Below are 25587 nucleotides of genomic sequence, written 5' to 3' on the forward strand. Positions count from 1 at the left end.
TTTTGTCCATGGTTTGACACACTAACAAGTGCGTGTTTTTTAAAAAGGGGAAACCCCGTCAGCAAAATAACGTATTGTTAGAGGAAACAGCTGCACGATCATAGAAGGCGCATCACCGATATGGCTTATTCGGGGGTTTATTTCAGTATTCTCGCCTTTTAACCATCCGCATATAATGATCATTTTACTAAAAACTATTTTAAACATTAGAAATAAAAATATACACGTGATTTGCCTCAACAATAATCATTATACACCTAATAATATCCTACATAACGGAAATTAATAAAATAGAAATAAAAATAAGGTGATCGAATAGTATGTTGTTAACGACATGGATATATAATCTGCCACAGTATGCATAAGTATAAAAATAGATACGCTGGCTTTACGGGCTATATTGTAAACATTATTGTTTTTAAATAAATTGTTCTCTTTTACGTAATTGTTTGCATAATAAAAGACACGACAGACGTATATTCTCTATATAATATATTAATTACAGTAACATATAAATAGAGGTAAATTATTATAGGCCTAATATAACATTATTATTATAGGCCTAATATAACATTATGCCTAATTAATATATAATATTTAAACGTGTTTAGAAATGGCCATTTTTAAAAGACAAAATCCTTCTCCGAGACCTGTGAAATACAAAAAAAAAAAATTATTTAATGATTGATAATAAATATTTATTAACCAAGTAAAAAATATCCACATAAATAATCTAGTTCCTAAAAAATATCAATTAAATCTATATAAACAAAAAATGTATATCCCGCTCTAGCATGCATCCCGCTCGATCCATACAAAATAGCGCGACCGATTTCAAACGCGACCGATTTCAAACGCGACCGATATCATCAAAAGTATAGCTCTAGCGGCGCGCCATATAAAATACCGGAAGTTGATTTTATCGCGACCGATTTCAAACGCGACCGATTTCAGACGCGACCGATTTCATCGTAAACCGTCTAGGCCTAGGCCTAGTAGCCTAGTGTCTAGTTAAAAAGAAGATTTGGCAGCAACAGGTTTTACCGGTTTCCAAATATCACCAAATATTTTATCATCTATATACGTCACATGCAGTTTAAACTTAGGTAAAAATATGTTATGGGTGTAGTAACAGCTACAAACATAGAAGCTCTTTCTATCATCAAGACTCATTATATTTTCTAGGCCTACGTAACTGTATGCTTACTGTTCTGTAGCAAGCTTGGCTTCTATCTTGTTGATTGATTGATCGCAAAAATCATAACAAAACACATGTGTAATAGCTGTTGTTTATTTTAAGGTCATCGAGTCATAACAGAGAGGGCGGTACACAGCGGTTTTTTTATTTTTTTATTAGGAGCTGAGGCTACTTTATATAGGTGGCGCGCGGCGGTGTTTTTGAAAAAAAAAACTGTTGGTTTTGGTCAAGTGAGAGGAGGCGCGCCTATCAAAATGACAACTATTTTGATGGAAAAAAGCAATAATTACATTCCAGTAGGCAAAAAAGTAAGTTACTAAATTAATGCAATTGCGCCTAGCTAGGCTAGGTAGCCTACAGGCAATGTAGGATAATGCAGGTCAGGTGCAATAAATCTATGCTAGGCCTAGCCTAGCCTAGCCTTGCCACTAGCCTAGGTAGGTAGGCCTGGGTAGGGTATTATTACTATATTAGGCCTAACCTAAGTCTAGGCCGGTTATCACAGTAAAATTTTTTTATTTGCTGCCCGATCGTCTTGGGCCCAGAAAACGTGGTCCCGATCGTCTTCAGCGTTTGGCCCGACCCCAATCGTCTCATGCGTTGGCCCGACCCCAATCGTCTCATGCGTTGGCCCGACCCCAATCGTCTCATGCGTTGGCCCGATCGTCTCATGTGTTAGGAACCATTTTGGTCTCTATCGTCTCATTTGCTGGGCCCGATCGTATTAGCGCAGGGCCCAATGCGGTAGTTTTATGTTTGATATATGGTAAAATCGATAACGTTTTATTTTGGTTCCGATAAAATCGGGTATTCGGTATGGAGCGTTGCTGGTACGCTTTTGTTTGGTATAAGGGATGAATGTTTATTTAGGCTTAAGCTTTTTGGGCTATCCTGCAAAATTTTTTATGTATTATTTGTAATGTCAGTAATTTATGTTATCACTTTCTTTTGTATGTATTTTTTATGATGATTTTCCTAATAAATTCAAATCAAATCAGACCGACTACACTTTTCTGCAAGCCTAGCCTGGGCCTAGTACTTAGTAGGCAGGCCTGTCTAGGCTATAATAGTAGTAGGGCCAAATAACCATTTAAATTCTCCGGGTCCTAGCTAGGCTAGGTCACAGGTGGTTATATGTTTATAAAAATTTGTTTGTACAAATTTACCATTTCGCTATTTTTTTTTCAGATTATTACTAAATCTAGGCCTAGATGCATTCCACCCCAAGTTAAAAAGAAACCAGCATGTCTTTTCAAAAAGGTAAAGGAAAATGCTGTTGATATTCTCTCTGTCATGCATAGTAGGCCTACTTTAGTAGACCTGAAGTGAACATTCTGACACTTGGCACAGTTATTCATTAGGGTATTAAAAACATGGAATGAAATGGTTGCCCACACATTGGCTGGTTAATTTACTAATTCCATCTGTGTAAGCCGTTCTTTAAGTCAGTAGATTGTTTAAAAATAATACGTACATGTGCAACGTTTCAACTTGTTTTCAATAAGTCTTCATCTGGCAACTGACTAGATGTTAGTGGTTGCTAGAAGTACTGTAGCTTTGCTAGTTGTAGATTAGCGCCCCCTAAAAAAAAAAGGCAAAGAACTTCGGAAAATCACAGACTAAGGTTACAAATAGTCATTGCCAGACTTCTTAAAAACAAGTTGAAACGTCACACACGTACATATTCATGAATGGTTTAGCGTAAAGAATTATATACAGAATAATTACTATTAGATCCTTCAAAATGAAGCACATCCTCTTTTCAATACATATTAATTAGGCCTCAAAGCTCCAAATGAATTCTTCAGAAAGACATATACTGAGCACTACAGAAAATAATTTATTCTGAAAGCTGTGAGACTTTATATTACAACAATTACTGTTAGCAATAGTATGGTGCAATTTGTATACATGTGTATTTTAAACATTTGTTTTAAAAGAATCAGATTGTGGATAATAAAAGTTGATTGAATTGAATAATGAACTGTTTACTGTACTTTCAGGGGTTAATGGTGTGGATACATGATGAAAAAGAGGTTTGGGTTCGAGCATGTGTCAATTCATGTCTTAGTGATGGCAAGATTATAGTCACTAAATATAATGGCCAGGTAAGAGGTTTGGGTTCGAGCATGTGTCAATTCATGTTTTAGTGATGGCAAGATTATAGTCACTAAATATAATGGCCAGGTAAGAGGTTTGGGTTCGAGCATGTGTTAATTCATGTTTTAGTGATGGCAAGATTATAATCACTAAATCTAATGGCCAGGTAAAGAGGTATGGATTCCAGCATGTGTCAATTCATGTTTTAGTGATGGCAAGATTATAGTCACTAAATATAATGGCCAGGTAAGAGGTTTGGGTTCCAGCATGTGTTAATTCATGTTTTAGTGATGGCATGATTATAGTCACTAAATCTAATGGCTAGGTAAGAGGTTTGGATTCCAGCGTGTGTTAATTCATGTTTTAGTGATGGCAAGATTATAGTCACTAAATATAATGGCCAGGTAAGAGGTTTGGGTTCCAGCATGTGTTAATTCATGTTTTAGTGATGGCAAGATTATAGTCAATAAATCTAATGGCTAGGTAAGAGGTTTGGGTTCCAGCGTGTGTTAATTCATGTTTTAGTGATGGCAAGATTATAGTCACTAAATCTAATGGCTAGGTAAGAGGTTTGGGTTCGAGCATGTGTTAATTTATGTTTTAGTGATGGCAAGATTATAGTCACTAAATCTAATGGCTAGGTAAGAGGTTTGGGTTCCAGCATGTGTTAATTCATGTTTTAGTGATGGCAAGATTATAGTCACTAAATCTAATGGCTAGGTAAGAGGTTTGGGTTCCAGGAGCGTGTGTTAATTCATGTTTTAGTGATGGCAAGATTATAGTCACTAAATCTAATGGCTAGGTAAGAGGTTTGGGTTCCAGCGTGTGTTAATTCATGTTTTAGTGATGGCAAGATTATAGTCACTAAATCTAATGGCTAGGTAAGAGGTTTGGGTTCCAGCGTGTGTTAATTCATGCTTTAGTGATGGCAAGATTATAGTCACTAAATCTAATGGCTAGGTAAGAGGTTTGGGTTCCAGCGTGTGTTAATTCATGTTTTAGTGATGGCAAGATTATAGTCACTAAATCTAATGGCCAGGTAAGAGGTTTGGGTTCCAGCGTGTGTTAATTCATGCTTTAGTGATGGCAAGATTATAGTAGGTATCCCAATGAAAGCGCACAGAGGGGTATCACTTTTGAAATATTAACAAAATTCGAATAAGTAGTATGATTTTGATGGTAAATAAATCGTATTTACTCTTAATTAATACTTACAAAATTTATATTGTTTGAAAGTACTTGTTTTAATCTATGTATAAGTGTGTTTACAATTAAAATTAATGAAGTAGTCGCCGAGAAAATGCGATTTTAAAACGGTTCTAAAATCCCGTCGAGCCGATTTCCGCGCGTTGAAAACCTCATCGGAAAATCCCCATCAGTTTTACCATTGAAGCTAGCGGATTAATTTTTGTTGTATGTTATCAGGCTTTAAATGAGCTTTAATTTGATATGAAAATCGTCTTTTATAAATAGATTTTTAGTAACGAAAAGTCAATTTTTGTGACAAAAATCCAATTTTGAATCACCGTTTATGGAAAAATATTATGGATTTTGGTATTAAATTATAGCTAAATCTACATTGAAATCGATAAAACATAGATTACAAACGTATTGTGCATGGTAATTGTGCGAACTACATTTTAAAATGGTGCATGAGGCGTAAATCCCGTTCAGAATTTTAAAGATTCAACCATTATAATCCGGTGAATATTGTAGTGAGTAAAATATTGTACTGTGAAATACGCGCTAGTTTGTTGTGACGTTTTCCGTTTAATACATTATTGCACCCTATCAGCGAATGGTACGTTCCATATTTTGAACACGTTGTTTAGTTTTCCTCGCTCGAGTTCGGCCAGCTCGACGCGAGATGTGTGACAGCAGCGATGTCGGAGATTGACATGTCCTTTTCCGTCGTAGAATATCTGGTTTTACGCATTACTTTAACAACTTAAAATTGGTGTAATGTGCGGAAGATTTATTATGCAAGTATACAATGCAAATGCGTTAGGTTTAAATGTACCGAAGGAATTTATTAAGCTAATTTACCACCGTTACATTTGACTCTGTATACGGCGGCCGAAAGTCATTAACTGCGACCGAAATACTTTTACGGGAGCGACTGCTGATCGCGTGTAAGCCGTTACTTGGCCTAAACTTTAGCTCCGTATTTCAATTTAATAACGTACTTACGGTTAGAAATACGAAAAGAAAACCATTTTTATAATGTTATATATACTATTCATGTAAACAATTAATTGTTTTAATTAACATTGATTATTTTAAATGAGTTTATTTTGACCCATTGTGTGTTTGCCTATTAAAGAGAGCATCTTAGCCCGGCTTGGATTTGGTGTCATAATCATACGGCCCTAAAATTTTGTTTTACGTATTCAAAAGTTATATATAATTTAGTATTTATGATTGAAATTATGAATATAAAGTATATTAAAATAATATAATAATCATACTTACCTAAAATTAGTGTGAAAGAAAGGAAACAGTACACACAGTTTTTAACATACTTTTTCATTTTTTTTTTATAATTTAAAATTTCACCATTAAAAAAATATTTTTTTTTTCATATTACACATATCAAATATATTTATTAATGAAATATACACTACATTCTAACAAGTACAAAAAATTAAATGAATTAGTACAGTAGTTCAAAAGTTACAGATCATTAAAAAATTGCAGTTTTTTCATTTTTTAGGGAATTCCAGCAAAAATGGGCGCAAAATGCTTTCGGACCAACTTTGCGGACCAATAATTTTAAAAATAGGTTTCGTTGAGACTCCAAAAAAAATAGAGTTGTACAACTTTGTGATATCTATAGGTTTAAAAACAATCAAAACTTTTAACTGATTATTGTAAAAGTTATAACCTTTTAAAAATGCTTCCAATTTTAACTGCAAAAAACACCATTTTTAGGCAAAAAATCGAGTATTTTTTTACCACTTTAAATAACCATAACTTCAGAACGGGTAATCGGATTTCAATCATTTAAATTGCAAAATGCTAATTACATTAAGTTCTTTGTGGTTAACTGAAAGAAAAAGTAAAAAAATTAATTTAAATTTTTTCATTGGGATACCTAATTATAGTCACTAAATCTAATGGCTAGGTAAGAGGTTTGGGTTCCAGCGTGTGTTAATTCATGTTTTAGTGATGGCAAGATTATAGTCACTAAATCTAATGGCTGGGTAGTAAGAGGTTTGGGTTCCAGCGTGTATTAATTCATGTTTTAGTGATGGCAAGATTATAGACACAAAATATAATTGTGAGGTAAGGAGGGGAAGGAAGCATACCATCTATGTCAACAACCCAACCTTGCTACTAAGTATTCTATATAATATATTTTAAATATTGCTTGTAACTTCATTGTCTAGGAGGTTGTGATACGTGGTCATGCTGGCTATCCAGTGCTATGTACTCAAACAGATTGGATCAATACAGATGATCTTGTTTTGCTTAATCCTCTCTCAGAACCTGCTGGTAAGTGAATTAATAGTAGACACATGTTTCAATGGTTGTTAATAATATACAGGTCTTCCTCCGATTAAAGACCCCTTTAATTAAAAGCTCAATCTAATTTAAATCTTTTACCATTAGCTGCTGCCTCCCTCTAATTAGAGATCAGAGACCACAATTTGGATGAATCCAACTGAACAATTTTCTTTAAATTTCCCTGCAATTAAAAACCACTTTAAAATAAAATGTTATAATTACAGTATTAATACATTTTTAGAGTAGAACAGCGGATAATTTGAAGAAAATTAGACAAGATACTGGCAACACACGTTGGTTACTTAACCTAATGTTTTCTGTTCATAGTGCTGAACTGTTTACGTGAGCGGTAGTTAGCTGGTAGACACCACACTCAGGCTGGTAGATACCACACTCAGACTGGCAACACACTTGTTACTTAACCTAATGTTTTCTGTTCATAGTGCTGAACTGTTTACGTGAGCGGTAGTTAGCTGGTAGATACCACACTCAGGCTGGTAGATACCACACTCAGACTGGCAACACACGTTTGTTACTTAACCTAATGTTTTCTGTTCATAGTGCTGAACTGTTTACGTGAGCGGTACTTAGCTGGTAGATACCACACTCAGGCTGGTAGATACCACACTCAGACTGGCAACACACTTGTTACTTAACCTAATGTTTTCTGTTCATAGTGCTGAACTGTTTATGTGAGCAGTACTTAGCTGGTAGATACCACATTCTGACTGGCAACACACTTGTTACTTAACCTAATGTTTTCTGTTCATAGCTGGGCTCGCACTGGCCGATCGCCAAGTCACCATGGGCGAAAACGTTTCCAGATTGGCGAAAAATAAAACGGCTACTTTAGCCATTTTGGCTATGACATATGATAAAATAGATAATAAAATAATCATTTTGGCGAAAGCATAAAGTTCAACTAAAAGGTCCATTTGTCGATCTTCAAAAATGTATTTTGTTCGTTATCATGTTGTTTACTTCAAGCTCCATTTTCGTCAACTTGTTTCGTTGTCCCAGGCGTCTCTTTGTTTTTTCAATATGATGGAGATAGCAGCGGTAGACTGCACAGAGAAACAGACGTTACACGACACATGGATGATGGAGTCTACCCAAACTATCACGTGTTGCGCTGCACAAACGATCGACGACTCGACAGCCGACGGTCGGCTATTTACCGGGATTGTCTATTTTTCGATAAGGGTGTTCTTTTCAGATTAAAAAAAAACATAGTATCGTCAATGAATGATCTTATCGAAATCAATATTCATGCATTATGCATTTTAGGCTCCAATAATGTAGTTTCATATTTTACCCTTAATAAAGTTTCCTCGTGCGTGCAGTGCGTCAGTAGAGTAAACAAAACAACATTCGGGAAATGGTAGAGTCTAACAGGGATTTAGCTAAACACACACGTGCATTTATTGCGGACTATATAAACAGCAAGGCCGGCCGGCCGCCGGCGCGGCTTGTGTTGTTGGGTAATAAATAATCGAGCCGTGATGGTATAAATTTCTCCCCCGACAGAAACGCCTTTTCCCTGTGCTTTGGCCTATATTATCTGCACGTTCAACAATGATACGAGTGTTCGTTTGCTAGAAATATTTTTAGCACATAGGCCTACGACGTACCGTCGTACATAATTTTGTAGGCCTAGACGTGCGCTACTGCACTTTCGCACCTCTTGAGCATACCCAATTTAAAAACATTCACCCGCTGCGCGGCGGTGGCTGACCGTGAAAGTCTTAGGATTTTCGCGTGTTACGGAAGCCACCAGCCAAGCGTAAAAAACAAAAATAACATAGCGTTCAGGGGATTTCAGAAAACTGTAAAATGTTTCTTATTAAATTGATAAATGTATGAATGCTGTATGATTAAAAACAATTTGAACAATTGTTTTGATCATATAAAATATACACAGTGATTTAGGCATGGCTCTCTTTCCCCAAATGCCTTACAAAAACGTTCAGGGAACAGTGGATAGACCTATTGACATAGATAAATTAACTAAAACGTTTTTACCATTATATTTCAACAATTTTTAATTTTGGCTAATGACCGATTCATTTGGCTAAATAAAAAAATTGGACTTTAGCCATTTTGGCTATAGATAAACTGATTTGACTAAAAAAAATATTTTGACTTTCGCCAAATGGCTAAACAAAATGAAATGTTAGTGCTACCCCAGCATAGTGATGAACTGTTTATGTGAGCGGTACTTAGCTGGTAGATACCACACTCAGACTGGCAACACACTTGTTACTTAACCTAATGTTTTCTGTTCATAGTGATGAACTGTTTATGTGAGCGGTACTTAGCTGGTAGATACCACACTCAGACTGGCAACACACTTGTTACTTAACCTAATATTTTCTGTTCACAGTGATGAACTGTTTACGTGAGCGGTACTTAGCTGGTAGATACCACACTCAGACTGGCAACACACTTGTTACTTTAAATCCTTTCAAAGAAACTGGACATTTTGATGTTCATATGATTCATCGTTACCATAGTAATCAAAAGGTAAACAACGATTTGCTAGTATACTATTGATTTTCAGGAAAATTGATATGTTGGTGACATCACTATTAAAATCTTGACTTCACTTTAATCTTCAAATAATATTGGGCAAAAATATTAATATGTCCTCAGTTGCACTTAGAAGTGAGAACTTAGAGATATATGCTGAGCTTCCCTGAAAAGATAATTGTTTTGCTGAATATGCCATTTTATGTCACATAATACTGTAGTTATTCACTTTTTGACCAAAAATTGGAGAAAAAAAACATTATTTACCTGAAAAACAGTAATTTTTTAACAGTCACATTTTCTGTCGGAAAATGGGCTTTTAGTTAAATTTAACCATTCATTTTGTCTTTTTTTAAAGTAAACCACTATATTTGTTTGTTTTTTATTTCTTTAAAATGAATAACTTTATTAAAAGAGCAAAATGGCTTGATTTTATTAATCCTCATTTTCATGTTTTTTGGGGAATATACATCTTTATTTTATATATTTTATCAGGCACACCCACCACATGTATTTAGAGTTGCAGAAATAGCATTGTGTAATCTTACTAGAAGACTAGACAAGATTAATCAGTCAATAATTGTCAGCGGTGAAAGTGGTTCTGGAAAGGTAATTCAACAATTTCAGTTTTACGTTTGTTTTCACCAATGTAATCAGAGTCAATTTTCTACCTTTAAAACCATTTCTTGTTTATTTTGATAATACAAAGGCCTAAACTTGAATAAAAATAGAGAGGCTAAAGCATAGACAAGTAATAGAGAGTGCTATAATTTGTTTTTACTGTTTCAAAGGACACTGTTACAAAATCAGCATGTATTGAATGTCACTAAATGCTTGCCAGACATGCAAAGAGGGAATGTTGGCAACCCATTTTCACAAAGGCAGTTTAGTCAATATTTTTTGTGAGCATACAAAAACGTTTGTTGTTCTCTGTTATTTGCTGTAATTACAAATTAATTATTGTTTTATTACAGACATGGAATGCAAGATGTTTACTAAAATATCTGACAACAGTAGCAGTATGTAACCCTGGGTATGAAAAATAAACACATTTAATTTAATATCAATAGAAAAAATTGACTCATGTTTGTAAAATTACAGTTTTTATTTCATCATAATCATAGATTTGTCTCTTTTTTGTTACTTTTTTGTGATAACTTGTTGTCTTTTTTGTTCATAGTGGTTTTACACCATCACCAGCAGATTGCATTGAACGTAGAATATTAGACTCAAATCCTATTCTTGAAGCATTTGGTAATTATTATGTTTATCTTTAATCAAGTACAGTAAGGTACACATGTCATTCTCAAAATGTAAAAACATCTATGTACTGTTATGGTCCTAAGATCGCTAGAAATTGGACCTTTATTTTTGTTAATATACAAAATCAGCATTTTTATATCATATCAATATATCAAATTTTCTTTAAAGATGTATTGTCCCTTTGTCAAATTCCCAAAAAAAAAAAAAAAAGATTTCGAAAAAAAGTGGGTCATTTTGAAGTATCATAATAGTTATTAACTTTCACCAAAAATTAGTCGAAAAAAAAATCATTTAACTGAAATACAGACGTTTTTTGGTTAAAAAAATAACTTTGACTTCCAGTCAAAGTTTTCGATCAAAACACAAAACATATCTCATAATGCAACGCGCTTATTTGGCTACTCTGTATGCATAATCATAAAACTTCTTTATTTGCGATCTGTTTGAAAACATCTTCTCAACCATGACGAGTTGTAAACAATCCTAATTAGCATCATGCATAATGTATACTCATGGTTTGAAATCTTTGTTTACTTTCGCTCGCAACGATTTTACAGACGAAATGTAATCAAATTAATTTAGCTGTTAATTACGTAAAATTGTTGTTTTTGGCTCGAATTTTCGACTTAAAGTGAATAACTTTAATATTACTTTGATATGGCCAATTTAAATTTAGAATATTTTGACCTTTATTTTTTTGTGTTTCAAGGGACAATACATCTTTAATCATCATCACCACCCAGTATCCTACAACTCTCTGTTAGACAACTATTATTTCATTTTCTTAGGCAATGCTAGCACGTCCAGGAATCACAATAGTAGCCGCTTTGGAAAGTACATTCAGCTACAATTCAGTCGGTAAGTTTAAACTTTCCTTATTTTTATTTGTTAACGTTCAACCAACATACTGTATACAGGCCATGAATTTTGAGTTTCTACATATGCCATTTTGTGTGTCATAGCAGGGAAGAATGAAATTACACACAAGAGGACTTCTTATTTTAACTTTCCAATTTTGTTTTCAGTGGAAATCATGTTGTTGGTGCTTCTATTCAGACATATCTTCTTGAGAAAACTAGAGTTGTTTATCAATTTGATGGTTCCAGGAATTTTCACATCTTTTACCAAGTTAGTATTAGTTATGTTTCATTTTTGTGTACCTTTAAACCGGATAAAACTTAACTGCTGGAAACTGTGATACATTTGCATATTTTCTGCCGGTTAGAGAAAACCCTGCAATTTATTTCTGTTGCCATGTTTCTAAAGTGAGTAGGCTAATAGCAAACATATGTCAGGAATTATACCCTTTAGTTGTAATAAGGTTTTTAAAATGTACTGATATTCACAGGGGCCTGTTCTATTATACCCTTTGGTTGTAATCAGGTTGTTAACATTCTACTGATATTCACAGGGGCCTGTTCTATTATACCCTTTGGTTGTAATCAGGTTGTTAACATTCTACTGATATTCACAGGGGCCTGTTCTATTATACCCTTTGGTTGTAATCAGGTTGTTAAAATTCTACTGATATTCACAGGAGCCTGTTCTATTTTACCCTTTGGTTGTAATCAGGTTGTCCAAATTCTACTGATATTCACAGGGGCCTGTTCTATTATACCCTTTGGTTGTAATCAGGTTGTCCAAATTCTACTGATATTCACAGGGGCCTGTTCTATTAATATTATACCCTTTGGTTGTAATCAGGTTGTTAAAATTCTACTGATATTCACAGGGGCCTGTTCTATTATACCCTTTGGTTGTAATAAGGTTGTTAAAATTCTACTGATATTCACAGGGGCCTGTTCTATTATACCCTTTGGTTGTAATCAGGTTGTCCAAATTCTACTGATATTCACAGGGGCCTGTTCTATTATACCCTTTGGTTGTAATCAGGTTGTCCAAATTCTACTGATATTCACAGGGGCCTGTTCTATTATACCCTTTGGTTGTAATCAGGTTGTCCAAATTCTACTGATATTCACAGGGGCCTGTTCTATTATACCCTTTGGTTGTAATCAGGTTGTTAAAATTCTACTGATATTCACAGGGGCCTGTTCTATTATACCCTTTGGTTGTAATCAGGTTGTTAAAATTCTACTGATATTCACAGGAGCCTGTTCTATTATACCCTTTGGTTGTAATCAGGTTGTTAAAATTCTACTGATATTCACAGGGGCCTGTTCTATTATACCCTTTGGTTGTAATCAGGTTGTTAAAATTCTACTGATATTCACAGGGGCCTGTTCTATTATACCCTTTGGTTGTATTCAGGTTGTTAACATTCTACTGATATTCACAGGGGCCTGTTCTATTATACACTTTGGTTGTAATCAGGTTGTTAACATTCTACTGATATTCACAGGGGCCTGTTTGTTTTTTTGTTCTGCGCATGTGTGCTTTGTCCTGGTATTTAACTGACCTGTTTGAAAGTATCGAAGCGTGACGTTTTTTTTCTCACAAACTTGAGATTGTACTAATGATAGCACCATTAACTATACAATGACAATACTTCTCCCGTGATTTCACAAGGTTTGCGTGTGAATATGAAAACATGTAAAAAGTCTGGAGATCAATGAAGGCAGATGTGAAAAGGATCTTTCTGGTACTGATATTAAACACCTTGGAACAAAATTGTCACTTTGTAATATTTTGTAGTATAGCGAAAGAAAGCACTCACTCTACTAATTTTATCAAAGCATGAAATATATTATTAGTTTATATTATTCTCATTACTGTATTAGTCTTTTTAATAATATCATTAACATTTCTTCTTTCAAATTATCATAGATGCTGTTTGGCGCAAATGAAAGGGAAATGAGGAACTGGTTACTAGGAAATGTATTGAGTTCAGACAACTTAAACTATGTGCCACTAAACCATTCAGAAGATGCATGTAATCAAAAAGATAAACAAGATTTTATAGTAACAAAGCAAGCAATGTCTAATGTTGGACTTAGCAGGTCACAGCAACAAGAATTATTTAAAGTAAGAAACTTTTACTTAATTAGAACTGGTTACTTAATAAACATTGTTTTACCAGGGAAGAGTGAAATTCTCTGGTAAAACATGGTTAAACTTAGTGGTGATATTATTAGTAGAACCTGAACCAAAGCAATGTGTTTAGATGCCTTGGTTGAACTAATCCAGCACATGTGGACAGTAAACATCAGTGAACTTTTACCTAGTTTTTACAATCATGATAGTATATTGATTCAAAACAACTTTTACAAATTTATGGTTTGCCTTTAATGAAAAACCAAATGGTAGTATATAAATAAGTGTTTTAATAGACTGTGGTGTTTGTTTATACATAAATCTAATAGTAATGTTATAATTCTATTTTTTGAATTATTGAATTGAATTTGAGATGTGTTTATTTGTAGGTTCTAAGTGGTATACTTCATCTTGGAAATGTAGAGTTTATTAGTGATGATGATGTTACTGGACCATGTGAAATTGATTCTGAAAAACAAGGTAAATGATATAAAGGTTATGCTGTTTAATTATTTTCTGTATTATACCAATAAAAAGATTGCATACAGTATTTATAGTTTAGCTTAAAGTAGTTGCGACCTTTAAGATTGCATACAGTATTTATAGTTTAGCTTAAAGTAGTTGCGACCTTTAAGTTTGCATACAGTATTTACAGTTTAGCTTAAAGTAGTTGCGACCTTTAAGTTTGCATACAGTATTTATAGTTTAGCTTAAAGTAGTTGCGACCTTTAAGATTGCATACAGTATTTATAGTTTAGCTTAAAGTAGTTGCGACCTTTAAGTTTGCATACAGTATTTACAGTTTAGCTTAAAGTAGTTGCGACCTTTAAGTTTGCATACAGTATTTATAGTTTAGCTTAAAGTAGTTGCGACCTTTAAGATTGCATACAGTATTTATAGTTTAGCTTAAAGTAGTTGCGACCTTTAAGATTGCATACAGTATTTATAGTTTGCTTAAAGTACCTTTAAGTTTTAATAGATTATATTTATAATAAATTGGCGTTTATTTATGATTCAAAATATTCTATCAACAGTTTATATATCTTTTTAGTATTTTTTAATTTGTTTTTATTTCTACCATAATATAATATATGAGAAATACTAAAAACAGACATAAGGAATAGCTTAATATTCTGATAGGTTGGCCAAAAAATATATAAAAAAATATCATTAATAATTATGTCATTTTAAAATCTTAAATAATCTTATTAATATTCTTCTCCATCTTCAAAAAATGTTGATAAAATATTTCAGCCGAAGAAAGATTTTCTAATTTACTAATTATTCAATATATCATATTGTTGTACTATTGATGTTGCTTCATCAGGAGTTGACACCTCTGTTAATGCTGCTGCACAGTTACTTGGTCTTGATGTTGATGCCTTAACTAGATGTCTAGCATTCCGACAAATCACTGCATCTCACAAGCGTAGAAAGAGTGTCTTTATGAAACCTTGCTTAAAAGATGAATGTCACACAAGGAGAGATTGTCTTGCAAAGTTACTCTATGCCAGGTATTTTACAAACATTATAAGTATAATATTTGTTTTGTAGTGAAAGGAACCTACTTACTCTTTTAAAATGATCTTGTACAGTATTTGCCTTTTTACTGACATGTTATACATTCAAAACAAACCAACAGAAGATGTTGTACATATCCAATAACTTTTATTTGCTTCCCCATATGCATGCTGGGCTGCACCAAGGTGAATTGCCCACAACAAATCCTACATACACCTTTAAACATTCACAAAAATAAAATGAACATACATACATTACATGCAAACTCTAATACATAGTCAATTTAATTTCATTTATTTTCTGCCTAATCTCTCTTTCTGTCATGGCCTGACTTCTTTCTTTCTGCCTAATTTCTTTCTTTGTCATGTAGTTCGTATGTAACAGGAGAAAATGTTTACATGCAAACGTTTTCAACACTTTGGTTTTACCAAAAAAAAACTAGTTTGAAGACTGTGACTAAATTATGGTTTAACGTTTCAGAGTTTTTGATTGGCTTGTTGGATTCATCAATGACAGTACCATGGCCAGGAGTTGGCAGTCTTACATTGGTCTACTGGATGTCTACGGATTTGAAAGTTTTTCATTTAACAGTTTGGAGCAATTATGCATAAATTATGCAAATGAGAAACTTCAGCAACATTTTGTGCACAACTTCCTCAAAGCAGAACAGGTATTCCAACAAACTTATTTCTATATATAGAGTATGCTAATATACAGTTGGTGCAACACTGTTTTATTAGAGTGATAATATCAAGTTCTTTTATTAAAAAAAAAAAAAATGAAGAAAAATAATATGGCACTTCTTTTAGTTGATATCAAACGAATCTCGTAAAAAAAAAATCAAAATACTAGTATAATTATAATACAATATAAAATAATTAAGATAACAATAATAATTAAAGTTTATGAGAATTATCATTCACTTTTTTTATCTAACAGTGATAATTTATAAACATAATTATACTGCTGATTAAACAGCCATGTTTGTATTATTCTAGGATGACTGTCAATCTGAGGGAATTCCATGGAAATTTGAAGACTTTACTGACAATAAAACATGTCTTGATATTATTGAAGGCAACATCAGTATATTTGCACTTATGAAGTGTTGCTATTCCACAGCAAAATACAAAAAATAATTTGTCATAGTTTTTCGCCAATTATGGTTGGAAAAGACCTGTATTCTGTAGTTTGTATTTGTATTCTGTAGTTTGTCTTTTTATTGAAAGATAAGCTGCTGTAAAAAAAGATGTATTGAGAATTCGCCTTTCTCAATCGTAGTACAGTACGTCGTATAATAATAACTCCTTCCTATTTTGAATTTGACATTTTGAGAAACAGTGGTTTTAACCAGACAGCCATGTATCAATGGCTGTTTGTAGCTATAGGTAATGCTCTATCACCTATGTAAGAAGAGGATACACCATTTAAGTTGGAAAAGCTTTTGCTTTTGCTAAACTATTTTAGCTCATTTGTTCAAAACTTGTTGTGAGATCAAGGAGGAAGGACCAGACAATTTAATTATCAACTTTAGAATACAACATAGTGTATAGGAACAACTTAAAGGTTAGCCTGTCATTAATAAAAACAATGGTCAGCAGTCAAACAGTTTATATTTGTTTTATACAAAGATATTATATAGCCAAAGGCTAGATGTCAAACTACAAAGTTATCGCAGTTCAAAAGGTGATTCTCCATGGAGAGGGAACCAACAAAATAGCGGCTTTCAATCGACCAATCAGATATGCCCTACGCAGTTGGGTGTTGAGTATGGTGTTGAGCCTATCTGCGTGAGAACGATACGCAACGCAGCGTGAACGCATTCTATATGATCCTCGTTATACAAAAAATGCTAGATTACCAAGAAATTATTCATTCCATTGCGATTAACAATGTATTTAATTTTGTAAATATTTCCTGTGCTTTGACAAGAATATGTGTTGTAATTTATGTGGTCTTAATGTATTATATTAGATTATTATTTTTTATATTAAAGATGTATTGTCCCTTTGACTAATTCCAAAAAAATAAAAAATAACAGATTTTGAAAAAAGGTGGGTCATTTTGAAGTATCATAATAGTTATTAACTATCACCAAAAATTTGTCGAAAAAAAAATCATTTAACTGAAATACAGACGTTTTTTGGTTAAAAAAATAACTCTGACTTCCAGTCAAAGTTTTCGATCAAAACATACCCCATAATGAAACGCGCTTGTTTGGCTACTCTGTATGCATAATCATAAAACTTCCTCACGATCTGTGTGAAAATACCTTCTCAACCGTGACGAGTTGTAAACAATCCTAATTAGCATATGCATAATGCGTACTCGTGGTTTGAAATCTTTGTTTACTTTCACTCGCGACGTTTTTCCAGATGAAATGTAATCAAACTAATTTACCTGTTAATTACGTAAACTTGTTGCTTTTGGCTCGTATTTTCGACTTAAAGTGAATAACTTTAATATTACTTTGATATGGCCAATTTAAATTTAGAATATTTTGACCTTCATTTTTTTGTGTTTCAAGGGACAATACATCTTTAAATAATGTTTTTGACCACATTTAAGGCCGCCATCTTGTTGGTTCCCCCTCCTGTTGGAATCACTTTGCAGTCTGGAGTACGTGTTCTAGCCTTTGGCTTATTACATCTCTCTGGTTTTTTTTTGGTTCACTAACAAAATTCTATTTAGAAAACGACAAGATTGTTTCAACCTATTTAACCACACATCCTCTCCATTATTACAATTGCATCAAGTTAAGAACAATCAATTTACCATCTTGCCCTCCTACCCAATTATCATAGCTATTTTTTAATAATAATAATTTTTAATATTTACCTCGAATGGAAACCTTATATTGCTATTACATTATATTTGCTCATTAGATTTGATGTGCAGTGTACACAGGTGAATGTTCATTTACTAATTAATCTATTGTGTATCATTTGATGTTTTTAGGATGGTATTCCAGTAGAACTTGTAGATTTGATGTGCAGTGTACACAGGTGAATGTTCATTTACTAATTAATCTATTGTGTATCATTTGATGTTTTTAGGATGGTATTCCAGTAGAACTTGTAGATTTGATGTGCAGTGTACACAGGTGAATGCTCATTTACTAATTAATCTATTGTGTATCATTTGATGTTTTTAGGATGGTATTCCAGCAGAACTTGTAGATTTGCTTAGAATGAGCAGCAAGAAGTTTGTGCAACAACTAGTTGATGCTAATGTTACCAGTTTACAGGTGATTGATCTTGTCATTTGTTTTTAAACACCATAGTAACACTACTATCATCAAACTAACAATGTAGTGACTAACACTATACCATTGCTTTTTAAGTTCTGTCTTCATCAATGTTACATCATGAAACTTTTAAACAAAGAATAATGCTGAATAAATGTGTGATATTTATAATGCCATCTTGTCAGTTATGTCAATAGTTCTGTTTAACCTAAAATAGGTTAATTTTATGATTTTTTTTTCAGAGTCCAAGTAAAACAAAAGGCAAAAAGACTACTTCTACAGTGGTATCAAAATTTAAGGTACAGAATCCTGAAAATTGAAACTCATACAAAACTTAATTTAGAATCTTGATGAATTTAGTATGGAACATCAATTAAAAAAATACCTTCAAGACCGAGCTCTTGCTTTAGAATTTAGATAGGTTTTTTGCTTTGTTGTTGTTTTTGCTTTCTTAACCCTTTATTTTCTTGAAAGGAGGAGAAACAGGGAAACAAGGACTTTTATGGGTTTTCCTCAGCATCCCTGTTTTTGTATATTGTTGATATTTCGATATTTTGTTTCCTGTATATTATATTAATTATAATTTATCTGTAAATTGTTTTTTATGATGCTGAAATAAATCAAATAAACATCTGCAAGATCACTCAATTATTGCTTCCCAATTTATTTTTTTTTACTTCTGTTGAAAATGTAACTAATAATATATGCAAGATATTTTATTTTTTGATTATCAGACATATTTCCTCAATCCATTTTGTATTTACTTATACTTATTTTGGTTGATACCATTTAGTTTTTACATGTAATCTTCGGGGTAACAATCTAACAATGGTATCTTATATCTTAGAATTCATTGGACAGTCTTATGGCTACTTTACATGAAACAACACCTCACTACATCCGCTGTATCAAACCAAGTCTTGAGTGTCAACCAGACAGCTTTGATAACGTTCATGTTATAAATCAACTACGTGCTTGCGGTGTTCTTGAAACAATTCAGATTAGTGCAACAGGCTTCCCTACCAGGTCAGCTTACAGCTATTGTTTTGTGTCCTTTTTATACTAACAATGCACTCATCTATGACTGGTTGATACCCTTGTTAGTTAAGTTCACTTGAAACAATTCAGATTAGTGCAACAGGCTTCCCTACCAGGTCAGCTTACAGCTATTGTTTTGTGTTCTTTTTATACTAGCAATGCACCCATCTATGACTGGTTGATACCCTTGTTAGTTAAGTTCACTTGAAACAATTCAGATTAGTGCAACAGGCTTCCCTACCAGGTCAGCTTACAGCTATTGTTTTCGAGTTCTTTTTATACTAGCAATGCACCCATCTATGACTGGTTTATATCCTTGTTAGTTAAGTTCACTTGAAACAATTCAGATCAGTGCAACAGGCTTCCCTACCAGGTCAGCTTACAGCTTGTTTTGTGTTCTTTTTATACTAACAATGCACCCATCTATGACTGGTTTATATCCTTGTTAGTTAAGTTAACTTGAAACAATTCAGATTAGTGCAACAGGCTTCCCTACCAGGTCAGCTTACAGCTATTGTTTTGTGTTCTTTTTATACTAACAATGCACCCATCTATGACTGGTTGATACCCTTGTTAGTTAAGTTCACTTGAAACAATTGAGATTAGTGCAACAGGCTTCCCTACCAGGTCAGCTTACAGGGATTGTTTTGTGTTCTTTTTATACTAACAATGCACCCATCTATGACTGGTTGATATCCTTGTTAGTTAAGTTCACTTAAAACAATTCAGATTAGTGCAACAGGCTTCCCTACAAGGTCAGCTTACAGCTATTGTTTTGTGTTCTTTTTATACTAACAATGCACCCATTTATGACTGGTTGATACCCTTGTTAGTTAAGTTCACTTGAAACAATTCAGATTAGTGCAACAGGCTTCCCTGCCAGGTCAGCTTACAGCTATTGTTTTGTGTTCTTTTTATACTAACAATGTACCCATCTATGACTGGTTGATACCCTTGTTAGTTAAGTTCACTTAAAACAATTCAGATTAGTGCAACAGGCTTCCCTACAAGGTCAGCTTACAGCTATTGTTTTGTGTTCTTTTTATACTAACAATGCACCCATCTATGACTGGTTGATACCCTTGTTAGTTAAGTTCACTTGAAACAATTCAGATTAGTGCAACAGGCTTCCCTACCAGGTCAGCTTACAGCTATTGTTTTGTGTTCTTTTTATACTAACAATGCACCCATCTATGACTGGTTGATACCCTTGTTAGTTAAGTTCACTTGAAACAATTCAGATTAGTGCAACAGGCTTCCCTACAAGGTCAGCTTACAGCTATTGTTTTGTGTTCGTTTTATACTAACAATGCATCCATCTATGACTGGTTGATACCCTTGTTAGTTAAGTTCACTTAAAACAATTCAGATTAATGCAACAGGCTTCCCTACCAGGTCAGCTTACAGCTATTGTTTTGTGTTCTTTTTATACTAACAATGCACCCATCTATGACTGGTTGATACCCTTGTTAGTTAAGTTAACTTGAAACAATTCAGATTAGTGCAACAGGCTTCCCTACAAGGTCAGCTTACAGCTATTGTTTTGTGTTCTTTTTATACTAACAATGCACCCATCTATGACTGGTTGATACCCTTGTTAGTTAAGTTCACTTGAAACAATTCAGATTAGTGCAACAGACTTCCCTACAAGGTCAGCTTACAGCTATTGTTTTGTGTTCTTTTTATACTAACAATGCACCCATCTATGTCTGGTTGATACCCTTGTTAGTTAAGTTAACTTGAAACAATTGAGATCAGTGCAACAGGCTTCCCTACCAGGTCAGCTTACAGGGATTGTTTTGTGTTCTTTTTATACTAACAATACACCCATCTATGACTGGTTGATACCCTAGTTAGCTAAGTTAACTTGAAACAATTCAGATCAGTGCAACAGACTTCCCTACCAGGTCAGCTTACAGCTATTGTTTTGTGTCTTTTTATACTAACAATGCACCCATCTATGACTGGTTGATGCCCTTGTTAGTTAAGTTAACTTGAAACAATTGAGATCAGTGCAGCAGGCTTCCCTACCAGGTCAGCTTACAGCTATTGTTTTGTGTTCTTTTTACACTAACAATGCACCCATCTATGACTGGTTGATACCCTTGTTAGTTAAGTTAACTTGAAACAATTCAGATTAGTGCAACAGGCTTTCCTACCAGGTCAGCTTACAGCTTTTGTTTTCGTTTGATACCCTGGCTAAACATTTTCGATATTGAATAATTAAGCAAAAACTAAAATCGTTGTGTTGTATTGTTTTATAGGTTGCACTAAACATGTTACAACCTTCTTATTTGTTGTAATTTGTATTTTCCTGTATTTTTTACTATTACAATCCCAATTAAACAGCTTGCTCTAGGACGATCCAATCGAGTTTGAACAATACCATAGTGTCTAATGGTTTAGTTAGGACATCTGCATATCAAGCAGAAGGTTCCGGGTTTGAATCTTGGTGGAGGCGATTTTTTCTCATTCTCACAGATTTCCTCATCTTCATCGTTTCAAATAAATGAATTAAATTTCAGTATATCACCTGGCGATATAGAATTTATTCTGTGCCTGTGTTGTTTATAATATATACTATATATATCCCTGTACATACTGTACATGTTGAACACCTACTAACATACTTGCCAGTGTGATGTTTATAATATATACTATATATATCCCTGTACATACTGTACATGTTGAACCTACTAACATACTTGCCAGTGTGATGTTTATAATATATACTATATATATCCCTGTACATACTGTACATGTTGAACACCTACTAACATACTTGCCAGTGTGATGTTTATAATATATACTATATATATCCCTGTACATACTGTACATGTTGAACACCTACTAACATACTTGCCAGTGTGATGTTTATAATATATACTATATATATCCCTGTACATACTGTACATGTTGAACACCTACTAACATACTTGCCAGTGTGTTGTTTGTTATACTTGATTCTGAACGATAATGACAATTTTCTTATAGAATGTTGTACAGTGATTTTCTTAAGCGGTATGAATTATTAATAAGGTCAAACTCAGAAGATGTAAAAGATTTGGATACAAAAAGTAAATGTGCTGTTATTACGAATCTGGTTTTAGCTGAAGCAGACAAAGAAATAAAATGAAAAGCTTTTTGTTTGGAAAAACAAAGATATTCCTAAGAGAGGGACAGGTACTTAAAAGTAGTTTAATAATAATTTAATTATTTTATATTTGCAGTAGAATAAATTAAATTTTAATTAGTTTAAGTGAATATTTTATGGCAAAGGAATCATTAGCAATTATTTGACTTTATACGGTCATTTTTCGCCAAGGTAAGGTGAACTAGGCAGTCTTATTACTTAGGCTAGGTAAGGTGAACTAGGCAGTCTTATTACTTAGGCAAGGTAAGGTGAACTAGGCAGTCTTATTACTTAGGCTAGGTAAGGTGAACTAGGCAGTCTTATTACTTAGGCAAGGTAAGGTGAACTAGGCAGTCTTATTACTTAGGCAAGGTAAGGTGAAGTAGGCAGTCTTATTACTTAGGCTAGCTGACCCAGCCAAGTCTACTTACACTTTGCTACATGTTCCTCGAGAAAAATATCATTCCCTCTGTGATGTCAATTGTTATATTTCACCTCTAAGCAGGCAATATCTGTATAATATAAACCTTTGCAGTAGAGCTGAATGAGTGTCGTGAAATAAACATTTATTTTTAAAAGTAGTGCTACAAGAATATTTGGGTCATTCCATGCCAACTCAACAAATTTTCTGAAAATCATGGCTGGGTACCCCCTCAGATTTTCTTGAAACTTTCATATAATATGCAACAATATGTCTCACGAACACAGCAAAAATTTCAGTTGCCAACTCCAAGTCGTTAAAAAGTTATGGCCATTTGAAAATGTGTCGTCTGTAGAAATTTTGGTCTTAATAAATTACCTTTTTGTAAAGTTGCATTTTTAATTAGCCATATTTTAAAAACTATTAAAGCTAATAAGCTGAATATTGATACACTGACATAATTTTGGTCATAGATTAAAAATATGAAAAAAAAATTGCTGTATCTCAATTATTTTCCGAGATTTTGGTCCCTAGAGACCCCAATTTATTTTGTTGCAAACAGTTTCGGCAATTTTTACCCCTTATTTAAATATGAAAATACATTTTTAAATTGATTTTTTCCTATACAATGTTAATATATGGTGCTAAATGTATCCATACAAAAAAGTTCATCATATTAAAAATTCATCCTAGGGGTACACTGCGCGTCAAAAAGTCACTCGGGACACAAAATACAAAAAATCATTACTTTTTCGTTTTGAACTTTGACCTTGTGGGCAATTATTCCCAAAGTTGAAACTCATCATATAAGTTCATCAATGTATGATTCAGCTATGTTCCAAATACCAGTTTGGTGTCTTTATTCTTTCATGTCCAAATATGACTATGAAATGAAGGCGTTTTGTGTCTATTTGTAGCAATTTCAATGTAAAACATGCTATCGTCAATTTTCGGAAGATCATAATTTCAGTATTTTATCTCCTAGTTGCTTTCAATACATTCAATTTTAGACAATTTTTGGCCCTGAATCCATTTCTGCAACATTTAAAGGAACAAAATGAATAGTTTAAAAGATATACGTGGTCAAAAATGGCTCAAGTGCATAAATAGTGTGCACATATTGCTACAATCGCGATATTTAAATGGACATAAGTTTTATACTGAAACACCTAGAACATCACAACTTGTTATCCTAGCAAACCTTTTGATCCTGAATCCATTTCTGCAACATTCAAAGCAACAAAATGAATAGTTTAAGAGATATACATAGGCAAAAATGGCTCAAGTGCATAATTAATGTGCACATATTGCTACAATCGCGATATTTAAATGGACATACGTTTTATACTGAAACCCCTAGAACATCACAACTTGTTATCCTAGCAAAACTTTTGATCCTGAATCCATTTCTGCTTCATTCAAAGTAACAAAATGAATAGTTTTAAAGACATAAGTGCTCAAAATGTGCACAAATTTGACCATTATCAAGTAATGTATGTCACATCTCTCTCTCTCCGCATGTGTATACTGAAACACCTGTACAGTAGCTGCTACTCCAAAATGATACAATGTTTAGGTTTTAAGATAATACAGTAAACCAAAAGAATGAATCAAATGCAGGAGGTACATTATTTATTGAAGTATTCATTAGACTGATGGTATGCTTCTTGGATGTTCATGAATTTTACATAGACGTCCAGGCCATATTTTCTTCTGATCTTTCAAGTATTGTTCCTCCAATGTTCCATTCTTTATCATAAGTACTTTTATAAAAAGATGACTATATTTGAGAGGGAACACCACTACCTATATTAACATTTGATGTATACATTTTGTTAGGAAATTTATCATCTCAGCCCGTTCAACTAACGTTATGGACGTACTGTTATGGACATACATAAAAATGTACGTCCATATAACGACAACAAAAAGAAAAGAAAATTAAATTAAATGTTCATGATTTATGAATTATTTTTTAATCATAAGGCTAAAAAATGATAGTTCAGCTAAAAAAAATCCATATCAATATGCAATTACGCAACTAAGAAAAAATGATTTGTTGTAATGTTGTTATGGACGTACACGTCGTCACATCACACCTAAAATTTACAAATTTTGCACAGCCAGAATTTTTTAATTTCTAGGGAAAATTATAATAATTATGCATTTCCTTTTTAAAAACATTAAAATAAATTGCCCTATCATGTTAGAAAAATCATTTTACATTATATGTTTGTAAATTGAATTTTTAGCAAAATTCAGAAAAAAAATGGGAAAAAACAATTTTTCAAATGTACGTACATATTCAACAGACAAAATATTTGTTTTTTCTGATTATATATAAAAAAACAATTATAATTAATTAATAAAAGTTCAACTAATAATATTTTAAAAACCATTTATGATTTTTCAATGTCAATTTAAATTTTTGTTGCACTGGGTGACATTTTGCTGGAATTAATTGCCCATATTATATACATATTTGCAATTGTTGCTGTGTGCATCCACTCTAGGGCTATTTTTTAACACAGTATCTTTTAAACTATTGATTTTGTTACTTCATTGATTGTAAAAATGGATTCAGGATCAAAAGTTTTGCTAGGATAACAAGTTGTGATGTTCTAGGGGTTTCAGTA

The 25587-nt window shown here is 33.2% G+C and overlaps 1 protein-coding gene across 1 annotated transcript in view; it reads left to right on the forward strand.

Moving 5' to 3' along the window:
* Positions 1-1399: 1399 nt before the first annotated feature.
* LOC144835441 (unconventional myosin-XIX-like) overlaps positions 1400-25587 on the forward strand; it is a 28099-nt gene continuing 3911 nt past the window's right edge. The window contains exons 1-20 of the mRNA XM_078690526.1: positions 1400-1506; positions 2387-2458; positions 3202-3306; positions 6688-6793; positions 9189-9328; positions 9830-9943; positions 10309-10367; positions 10515-10588; positions 11386-11455; positions 11623-11725; positions 13385-13582; positions 13981-14071; positions 14919-15105; positions 15593-15782; positions 16111-16246; positions 18169-18215; positions 18267-18359; positions 18602-18658; positions 19207-19385; positions 22392-22530. Of these exons, the coding sequence (XP_078546652.1) occupies positions 1453-1506; positions 2387-2458; positions 3202-3306; positions 6688-6793; positions 9189-9328; positions 9830-9943; positions 10309-10367; positions 10515-10588; positions 11386-11455; positions 11623-11725; positions 13385-13582; positions 13981-14071; positions 14919-15105; positions 15593-15782; positions 16111-16246; positions 18169-18215; positions 18267-18359; positions 18602-18658; positions 19207-19385; positions 22392-22530 (2214 nt within the window). The 5' untranslated portion in view covers positions 1400-1452. The remainder of the gene's footprint in view (positions 1507-2386; positions 2459-3201; positions 3307-6687; positions 6794-9188; positions 9329-9829; positions 9944-10308; positions 10368-10514; positions 10589-11385; positions 11456-11622; positions 11726-13384; positions 13583-13980; positions 14072-14918; positions 15106-15592; positions 15783-16110; positions 16247-18168; positions 18216-18266; positions 18360-18601; positions 18659-19206; positions 19386-22391; positions 22531-25587) is intronic.

Source organism: Antedon bifida, chromosome 2 (genome assembly GCF_963402885.1).
Source record: "Antedon bifida chromosome 2, ecAntBifi1.1, whole genome shotgun sequence".
NCBI lineage: Eukaryota > Metazoa > Echinodermata > Crinoidea > Comatulida > Antedonidae > Antedon > Antedon bifida.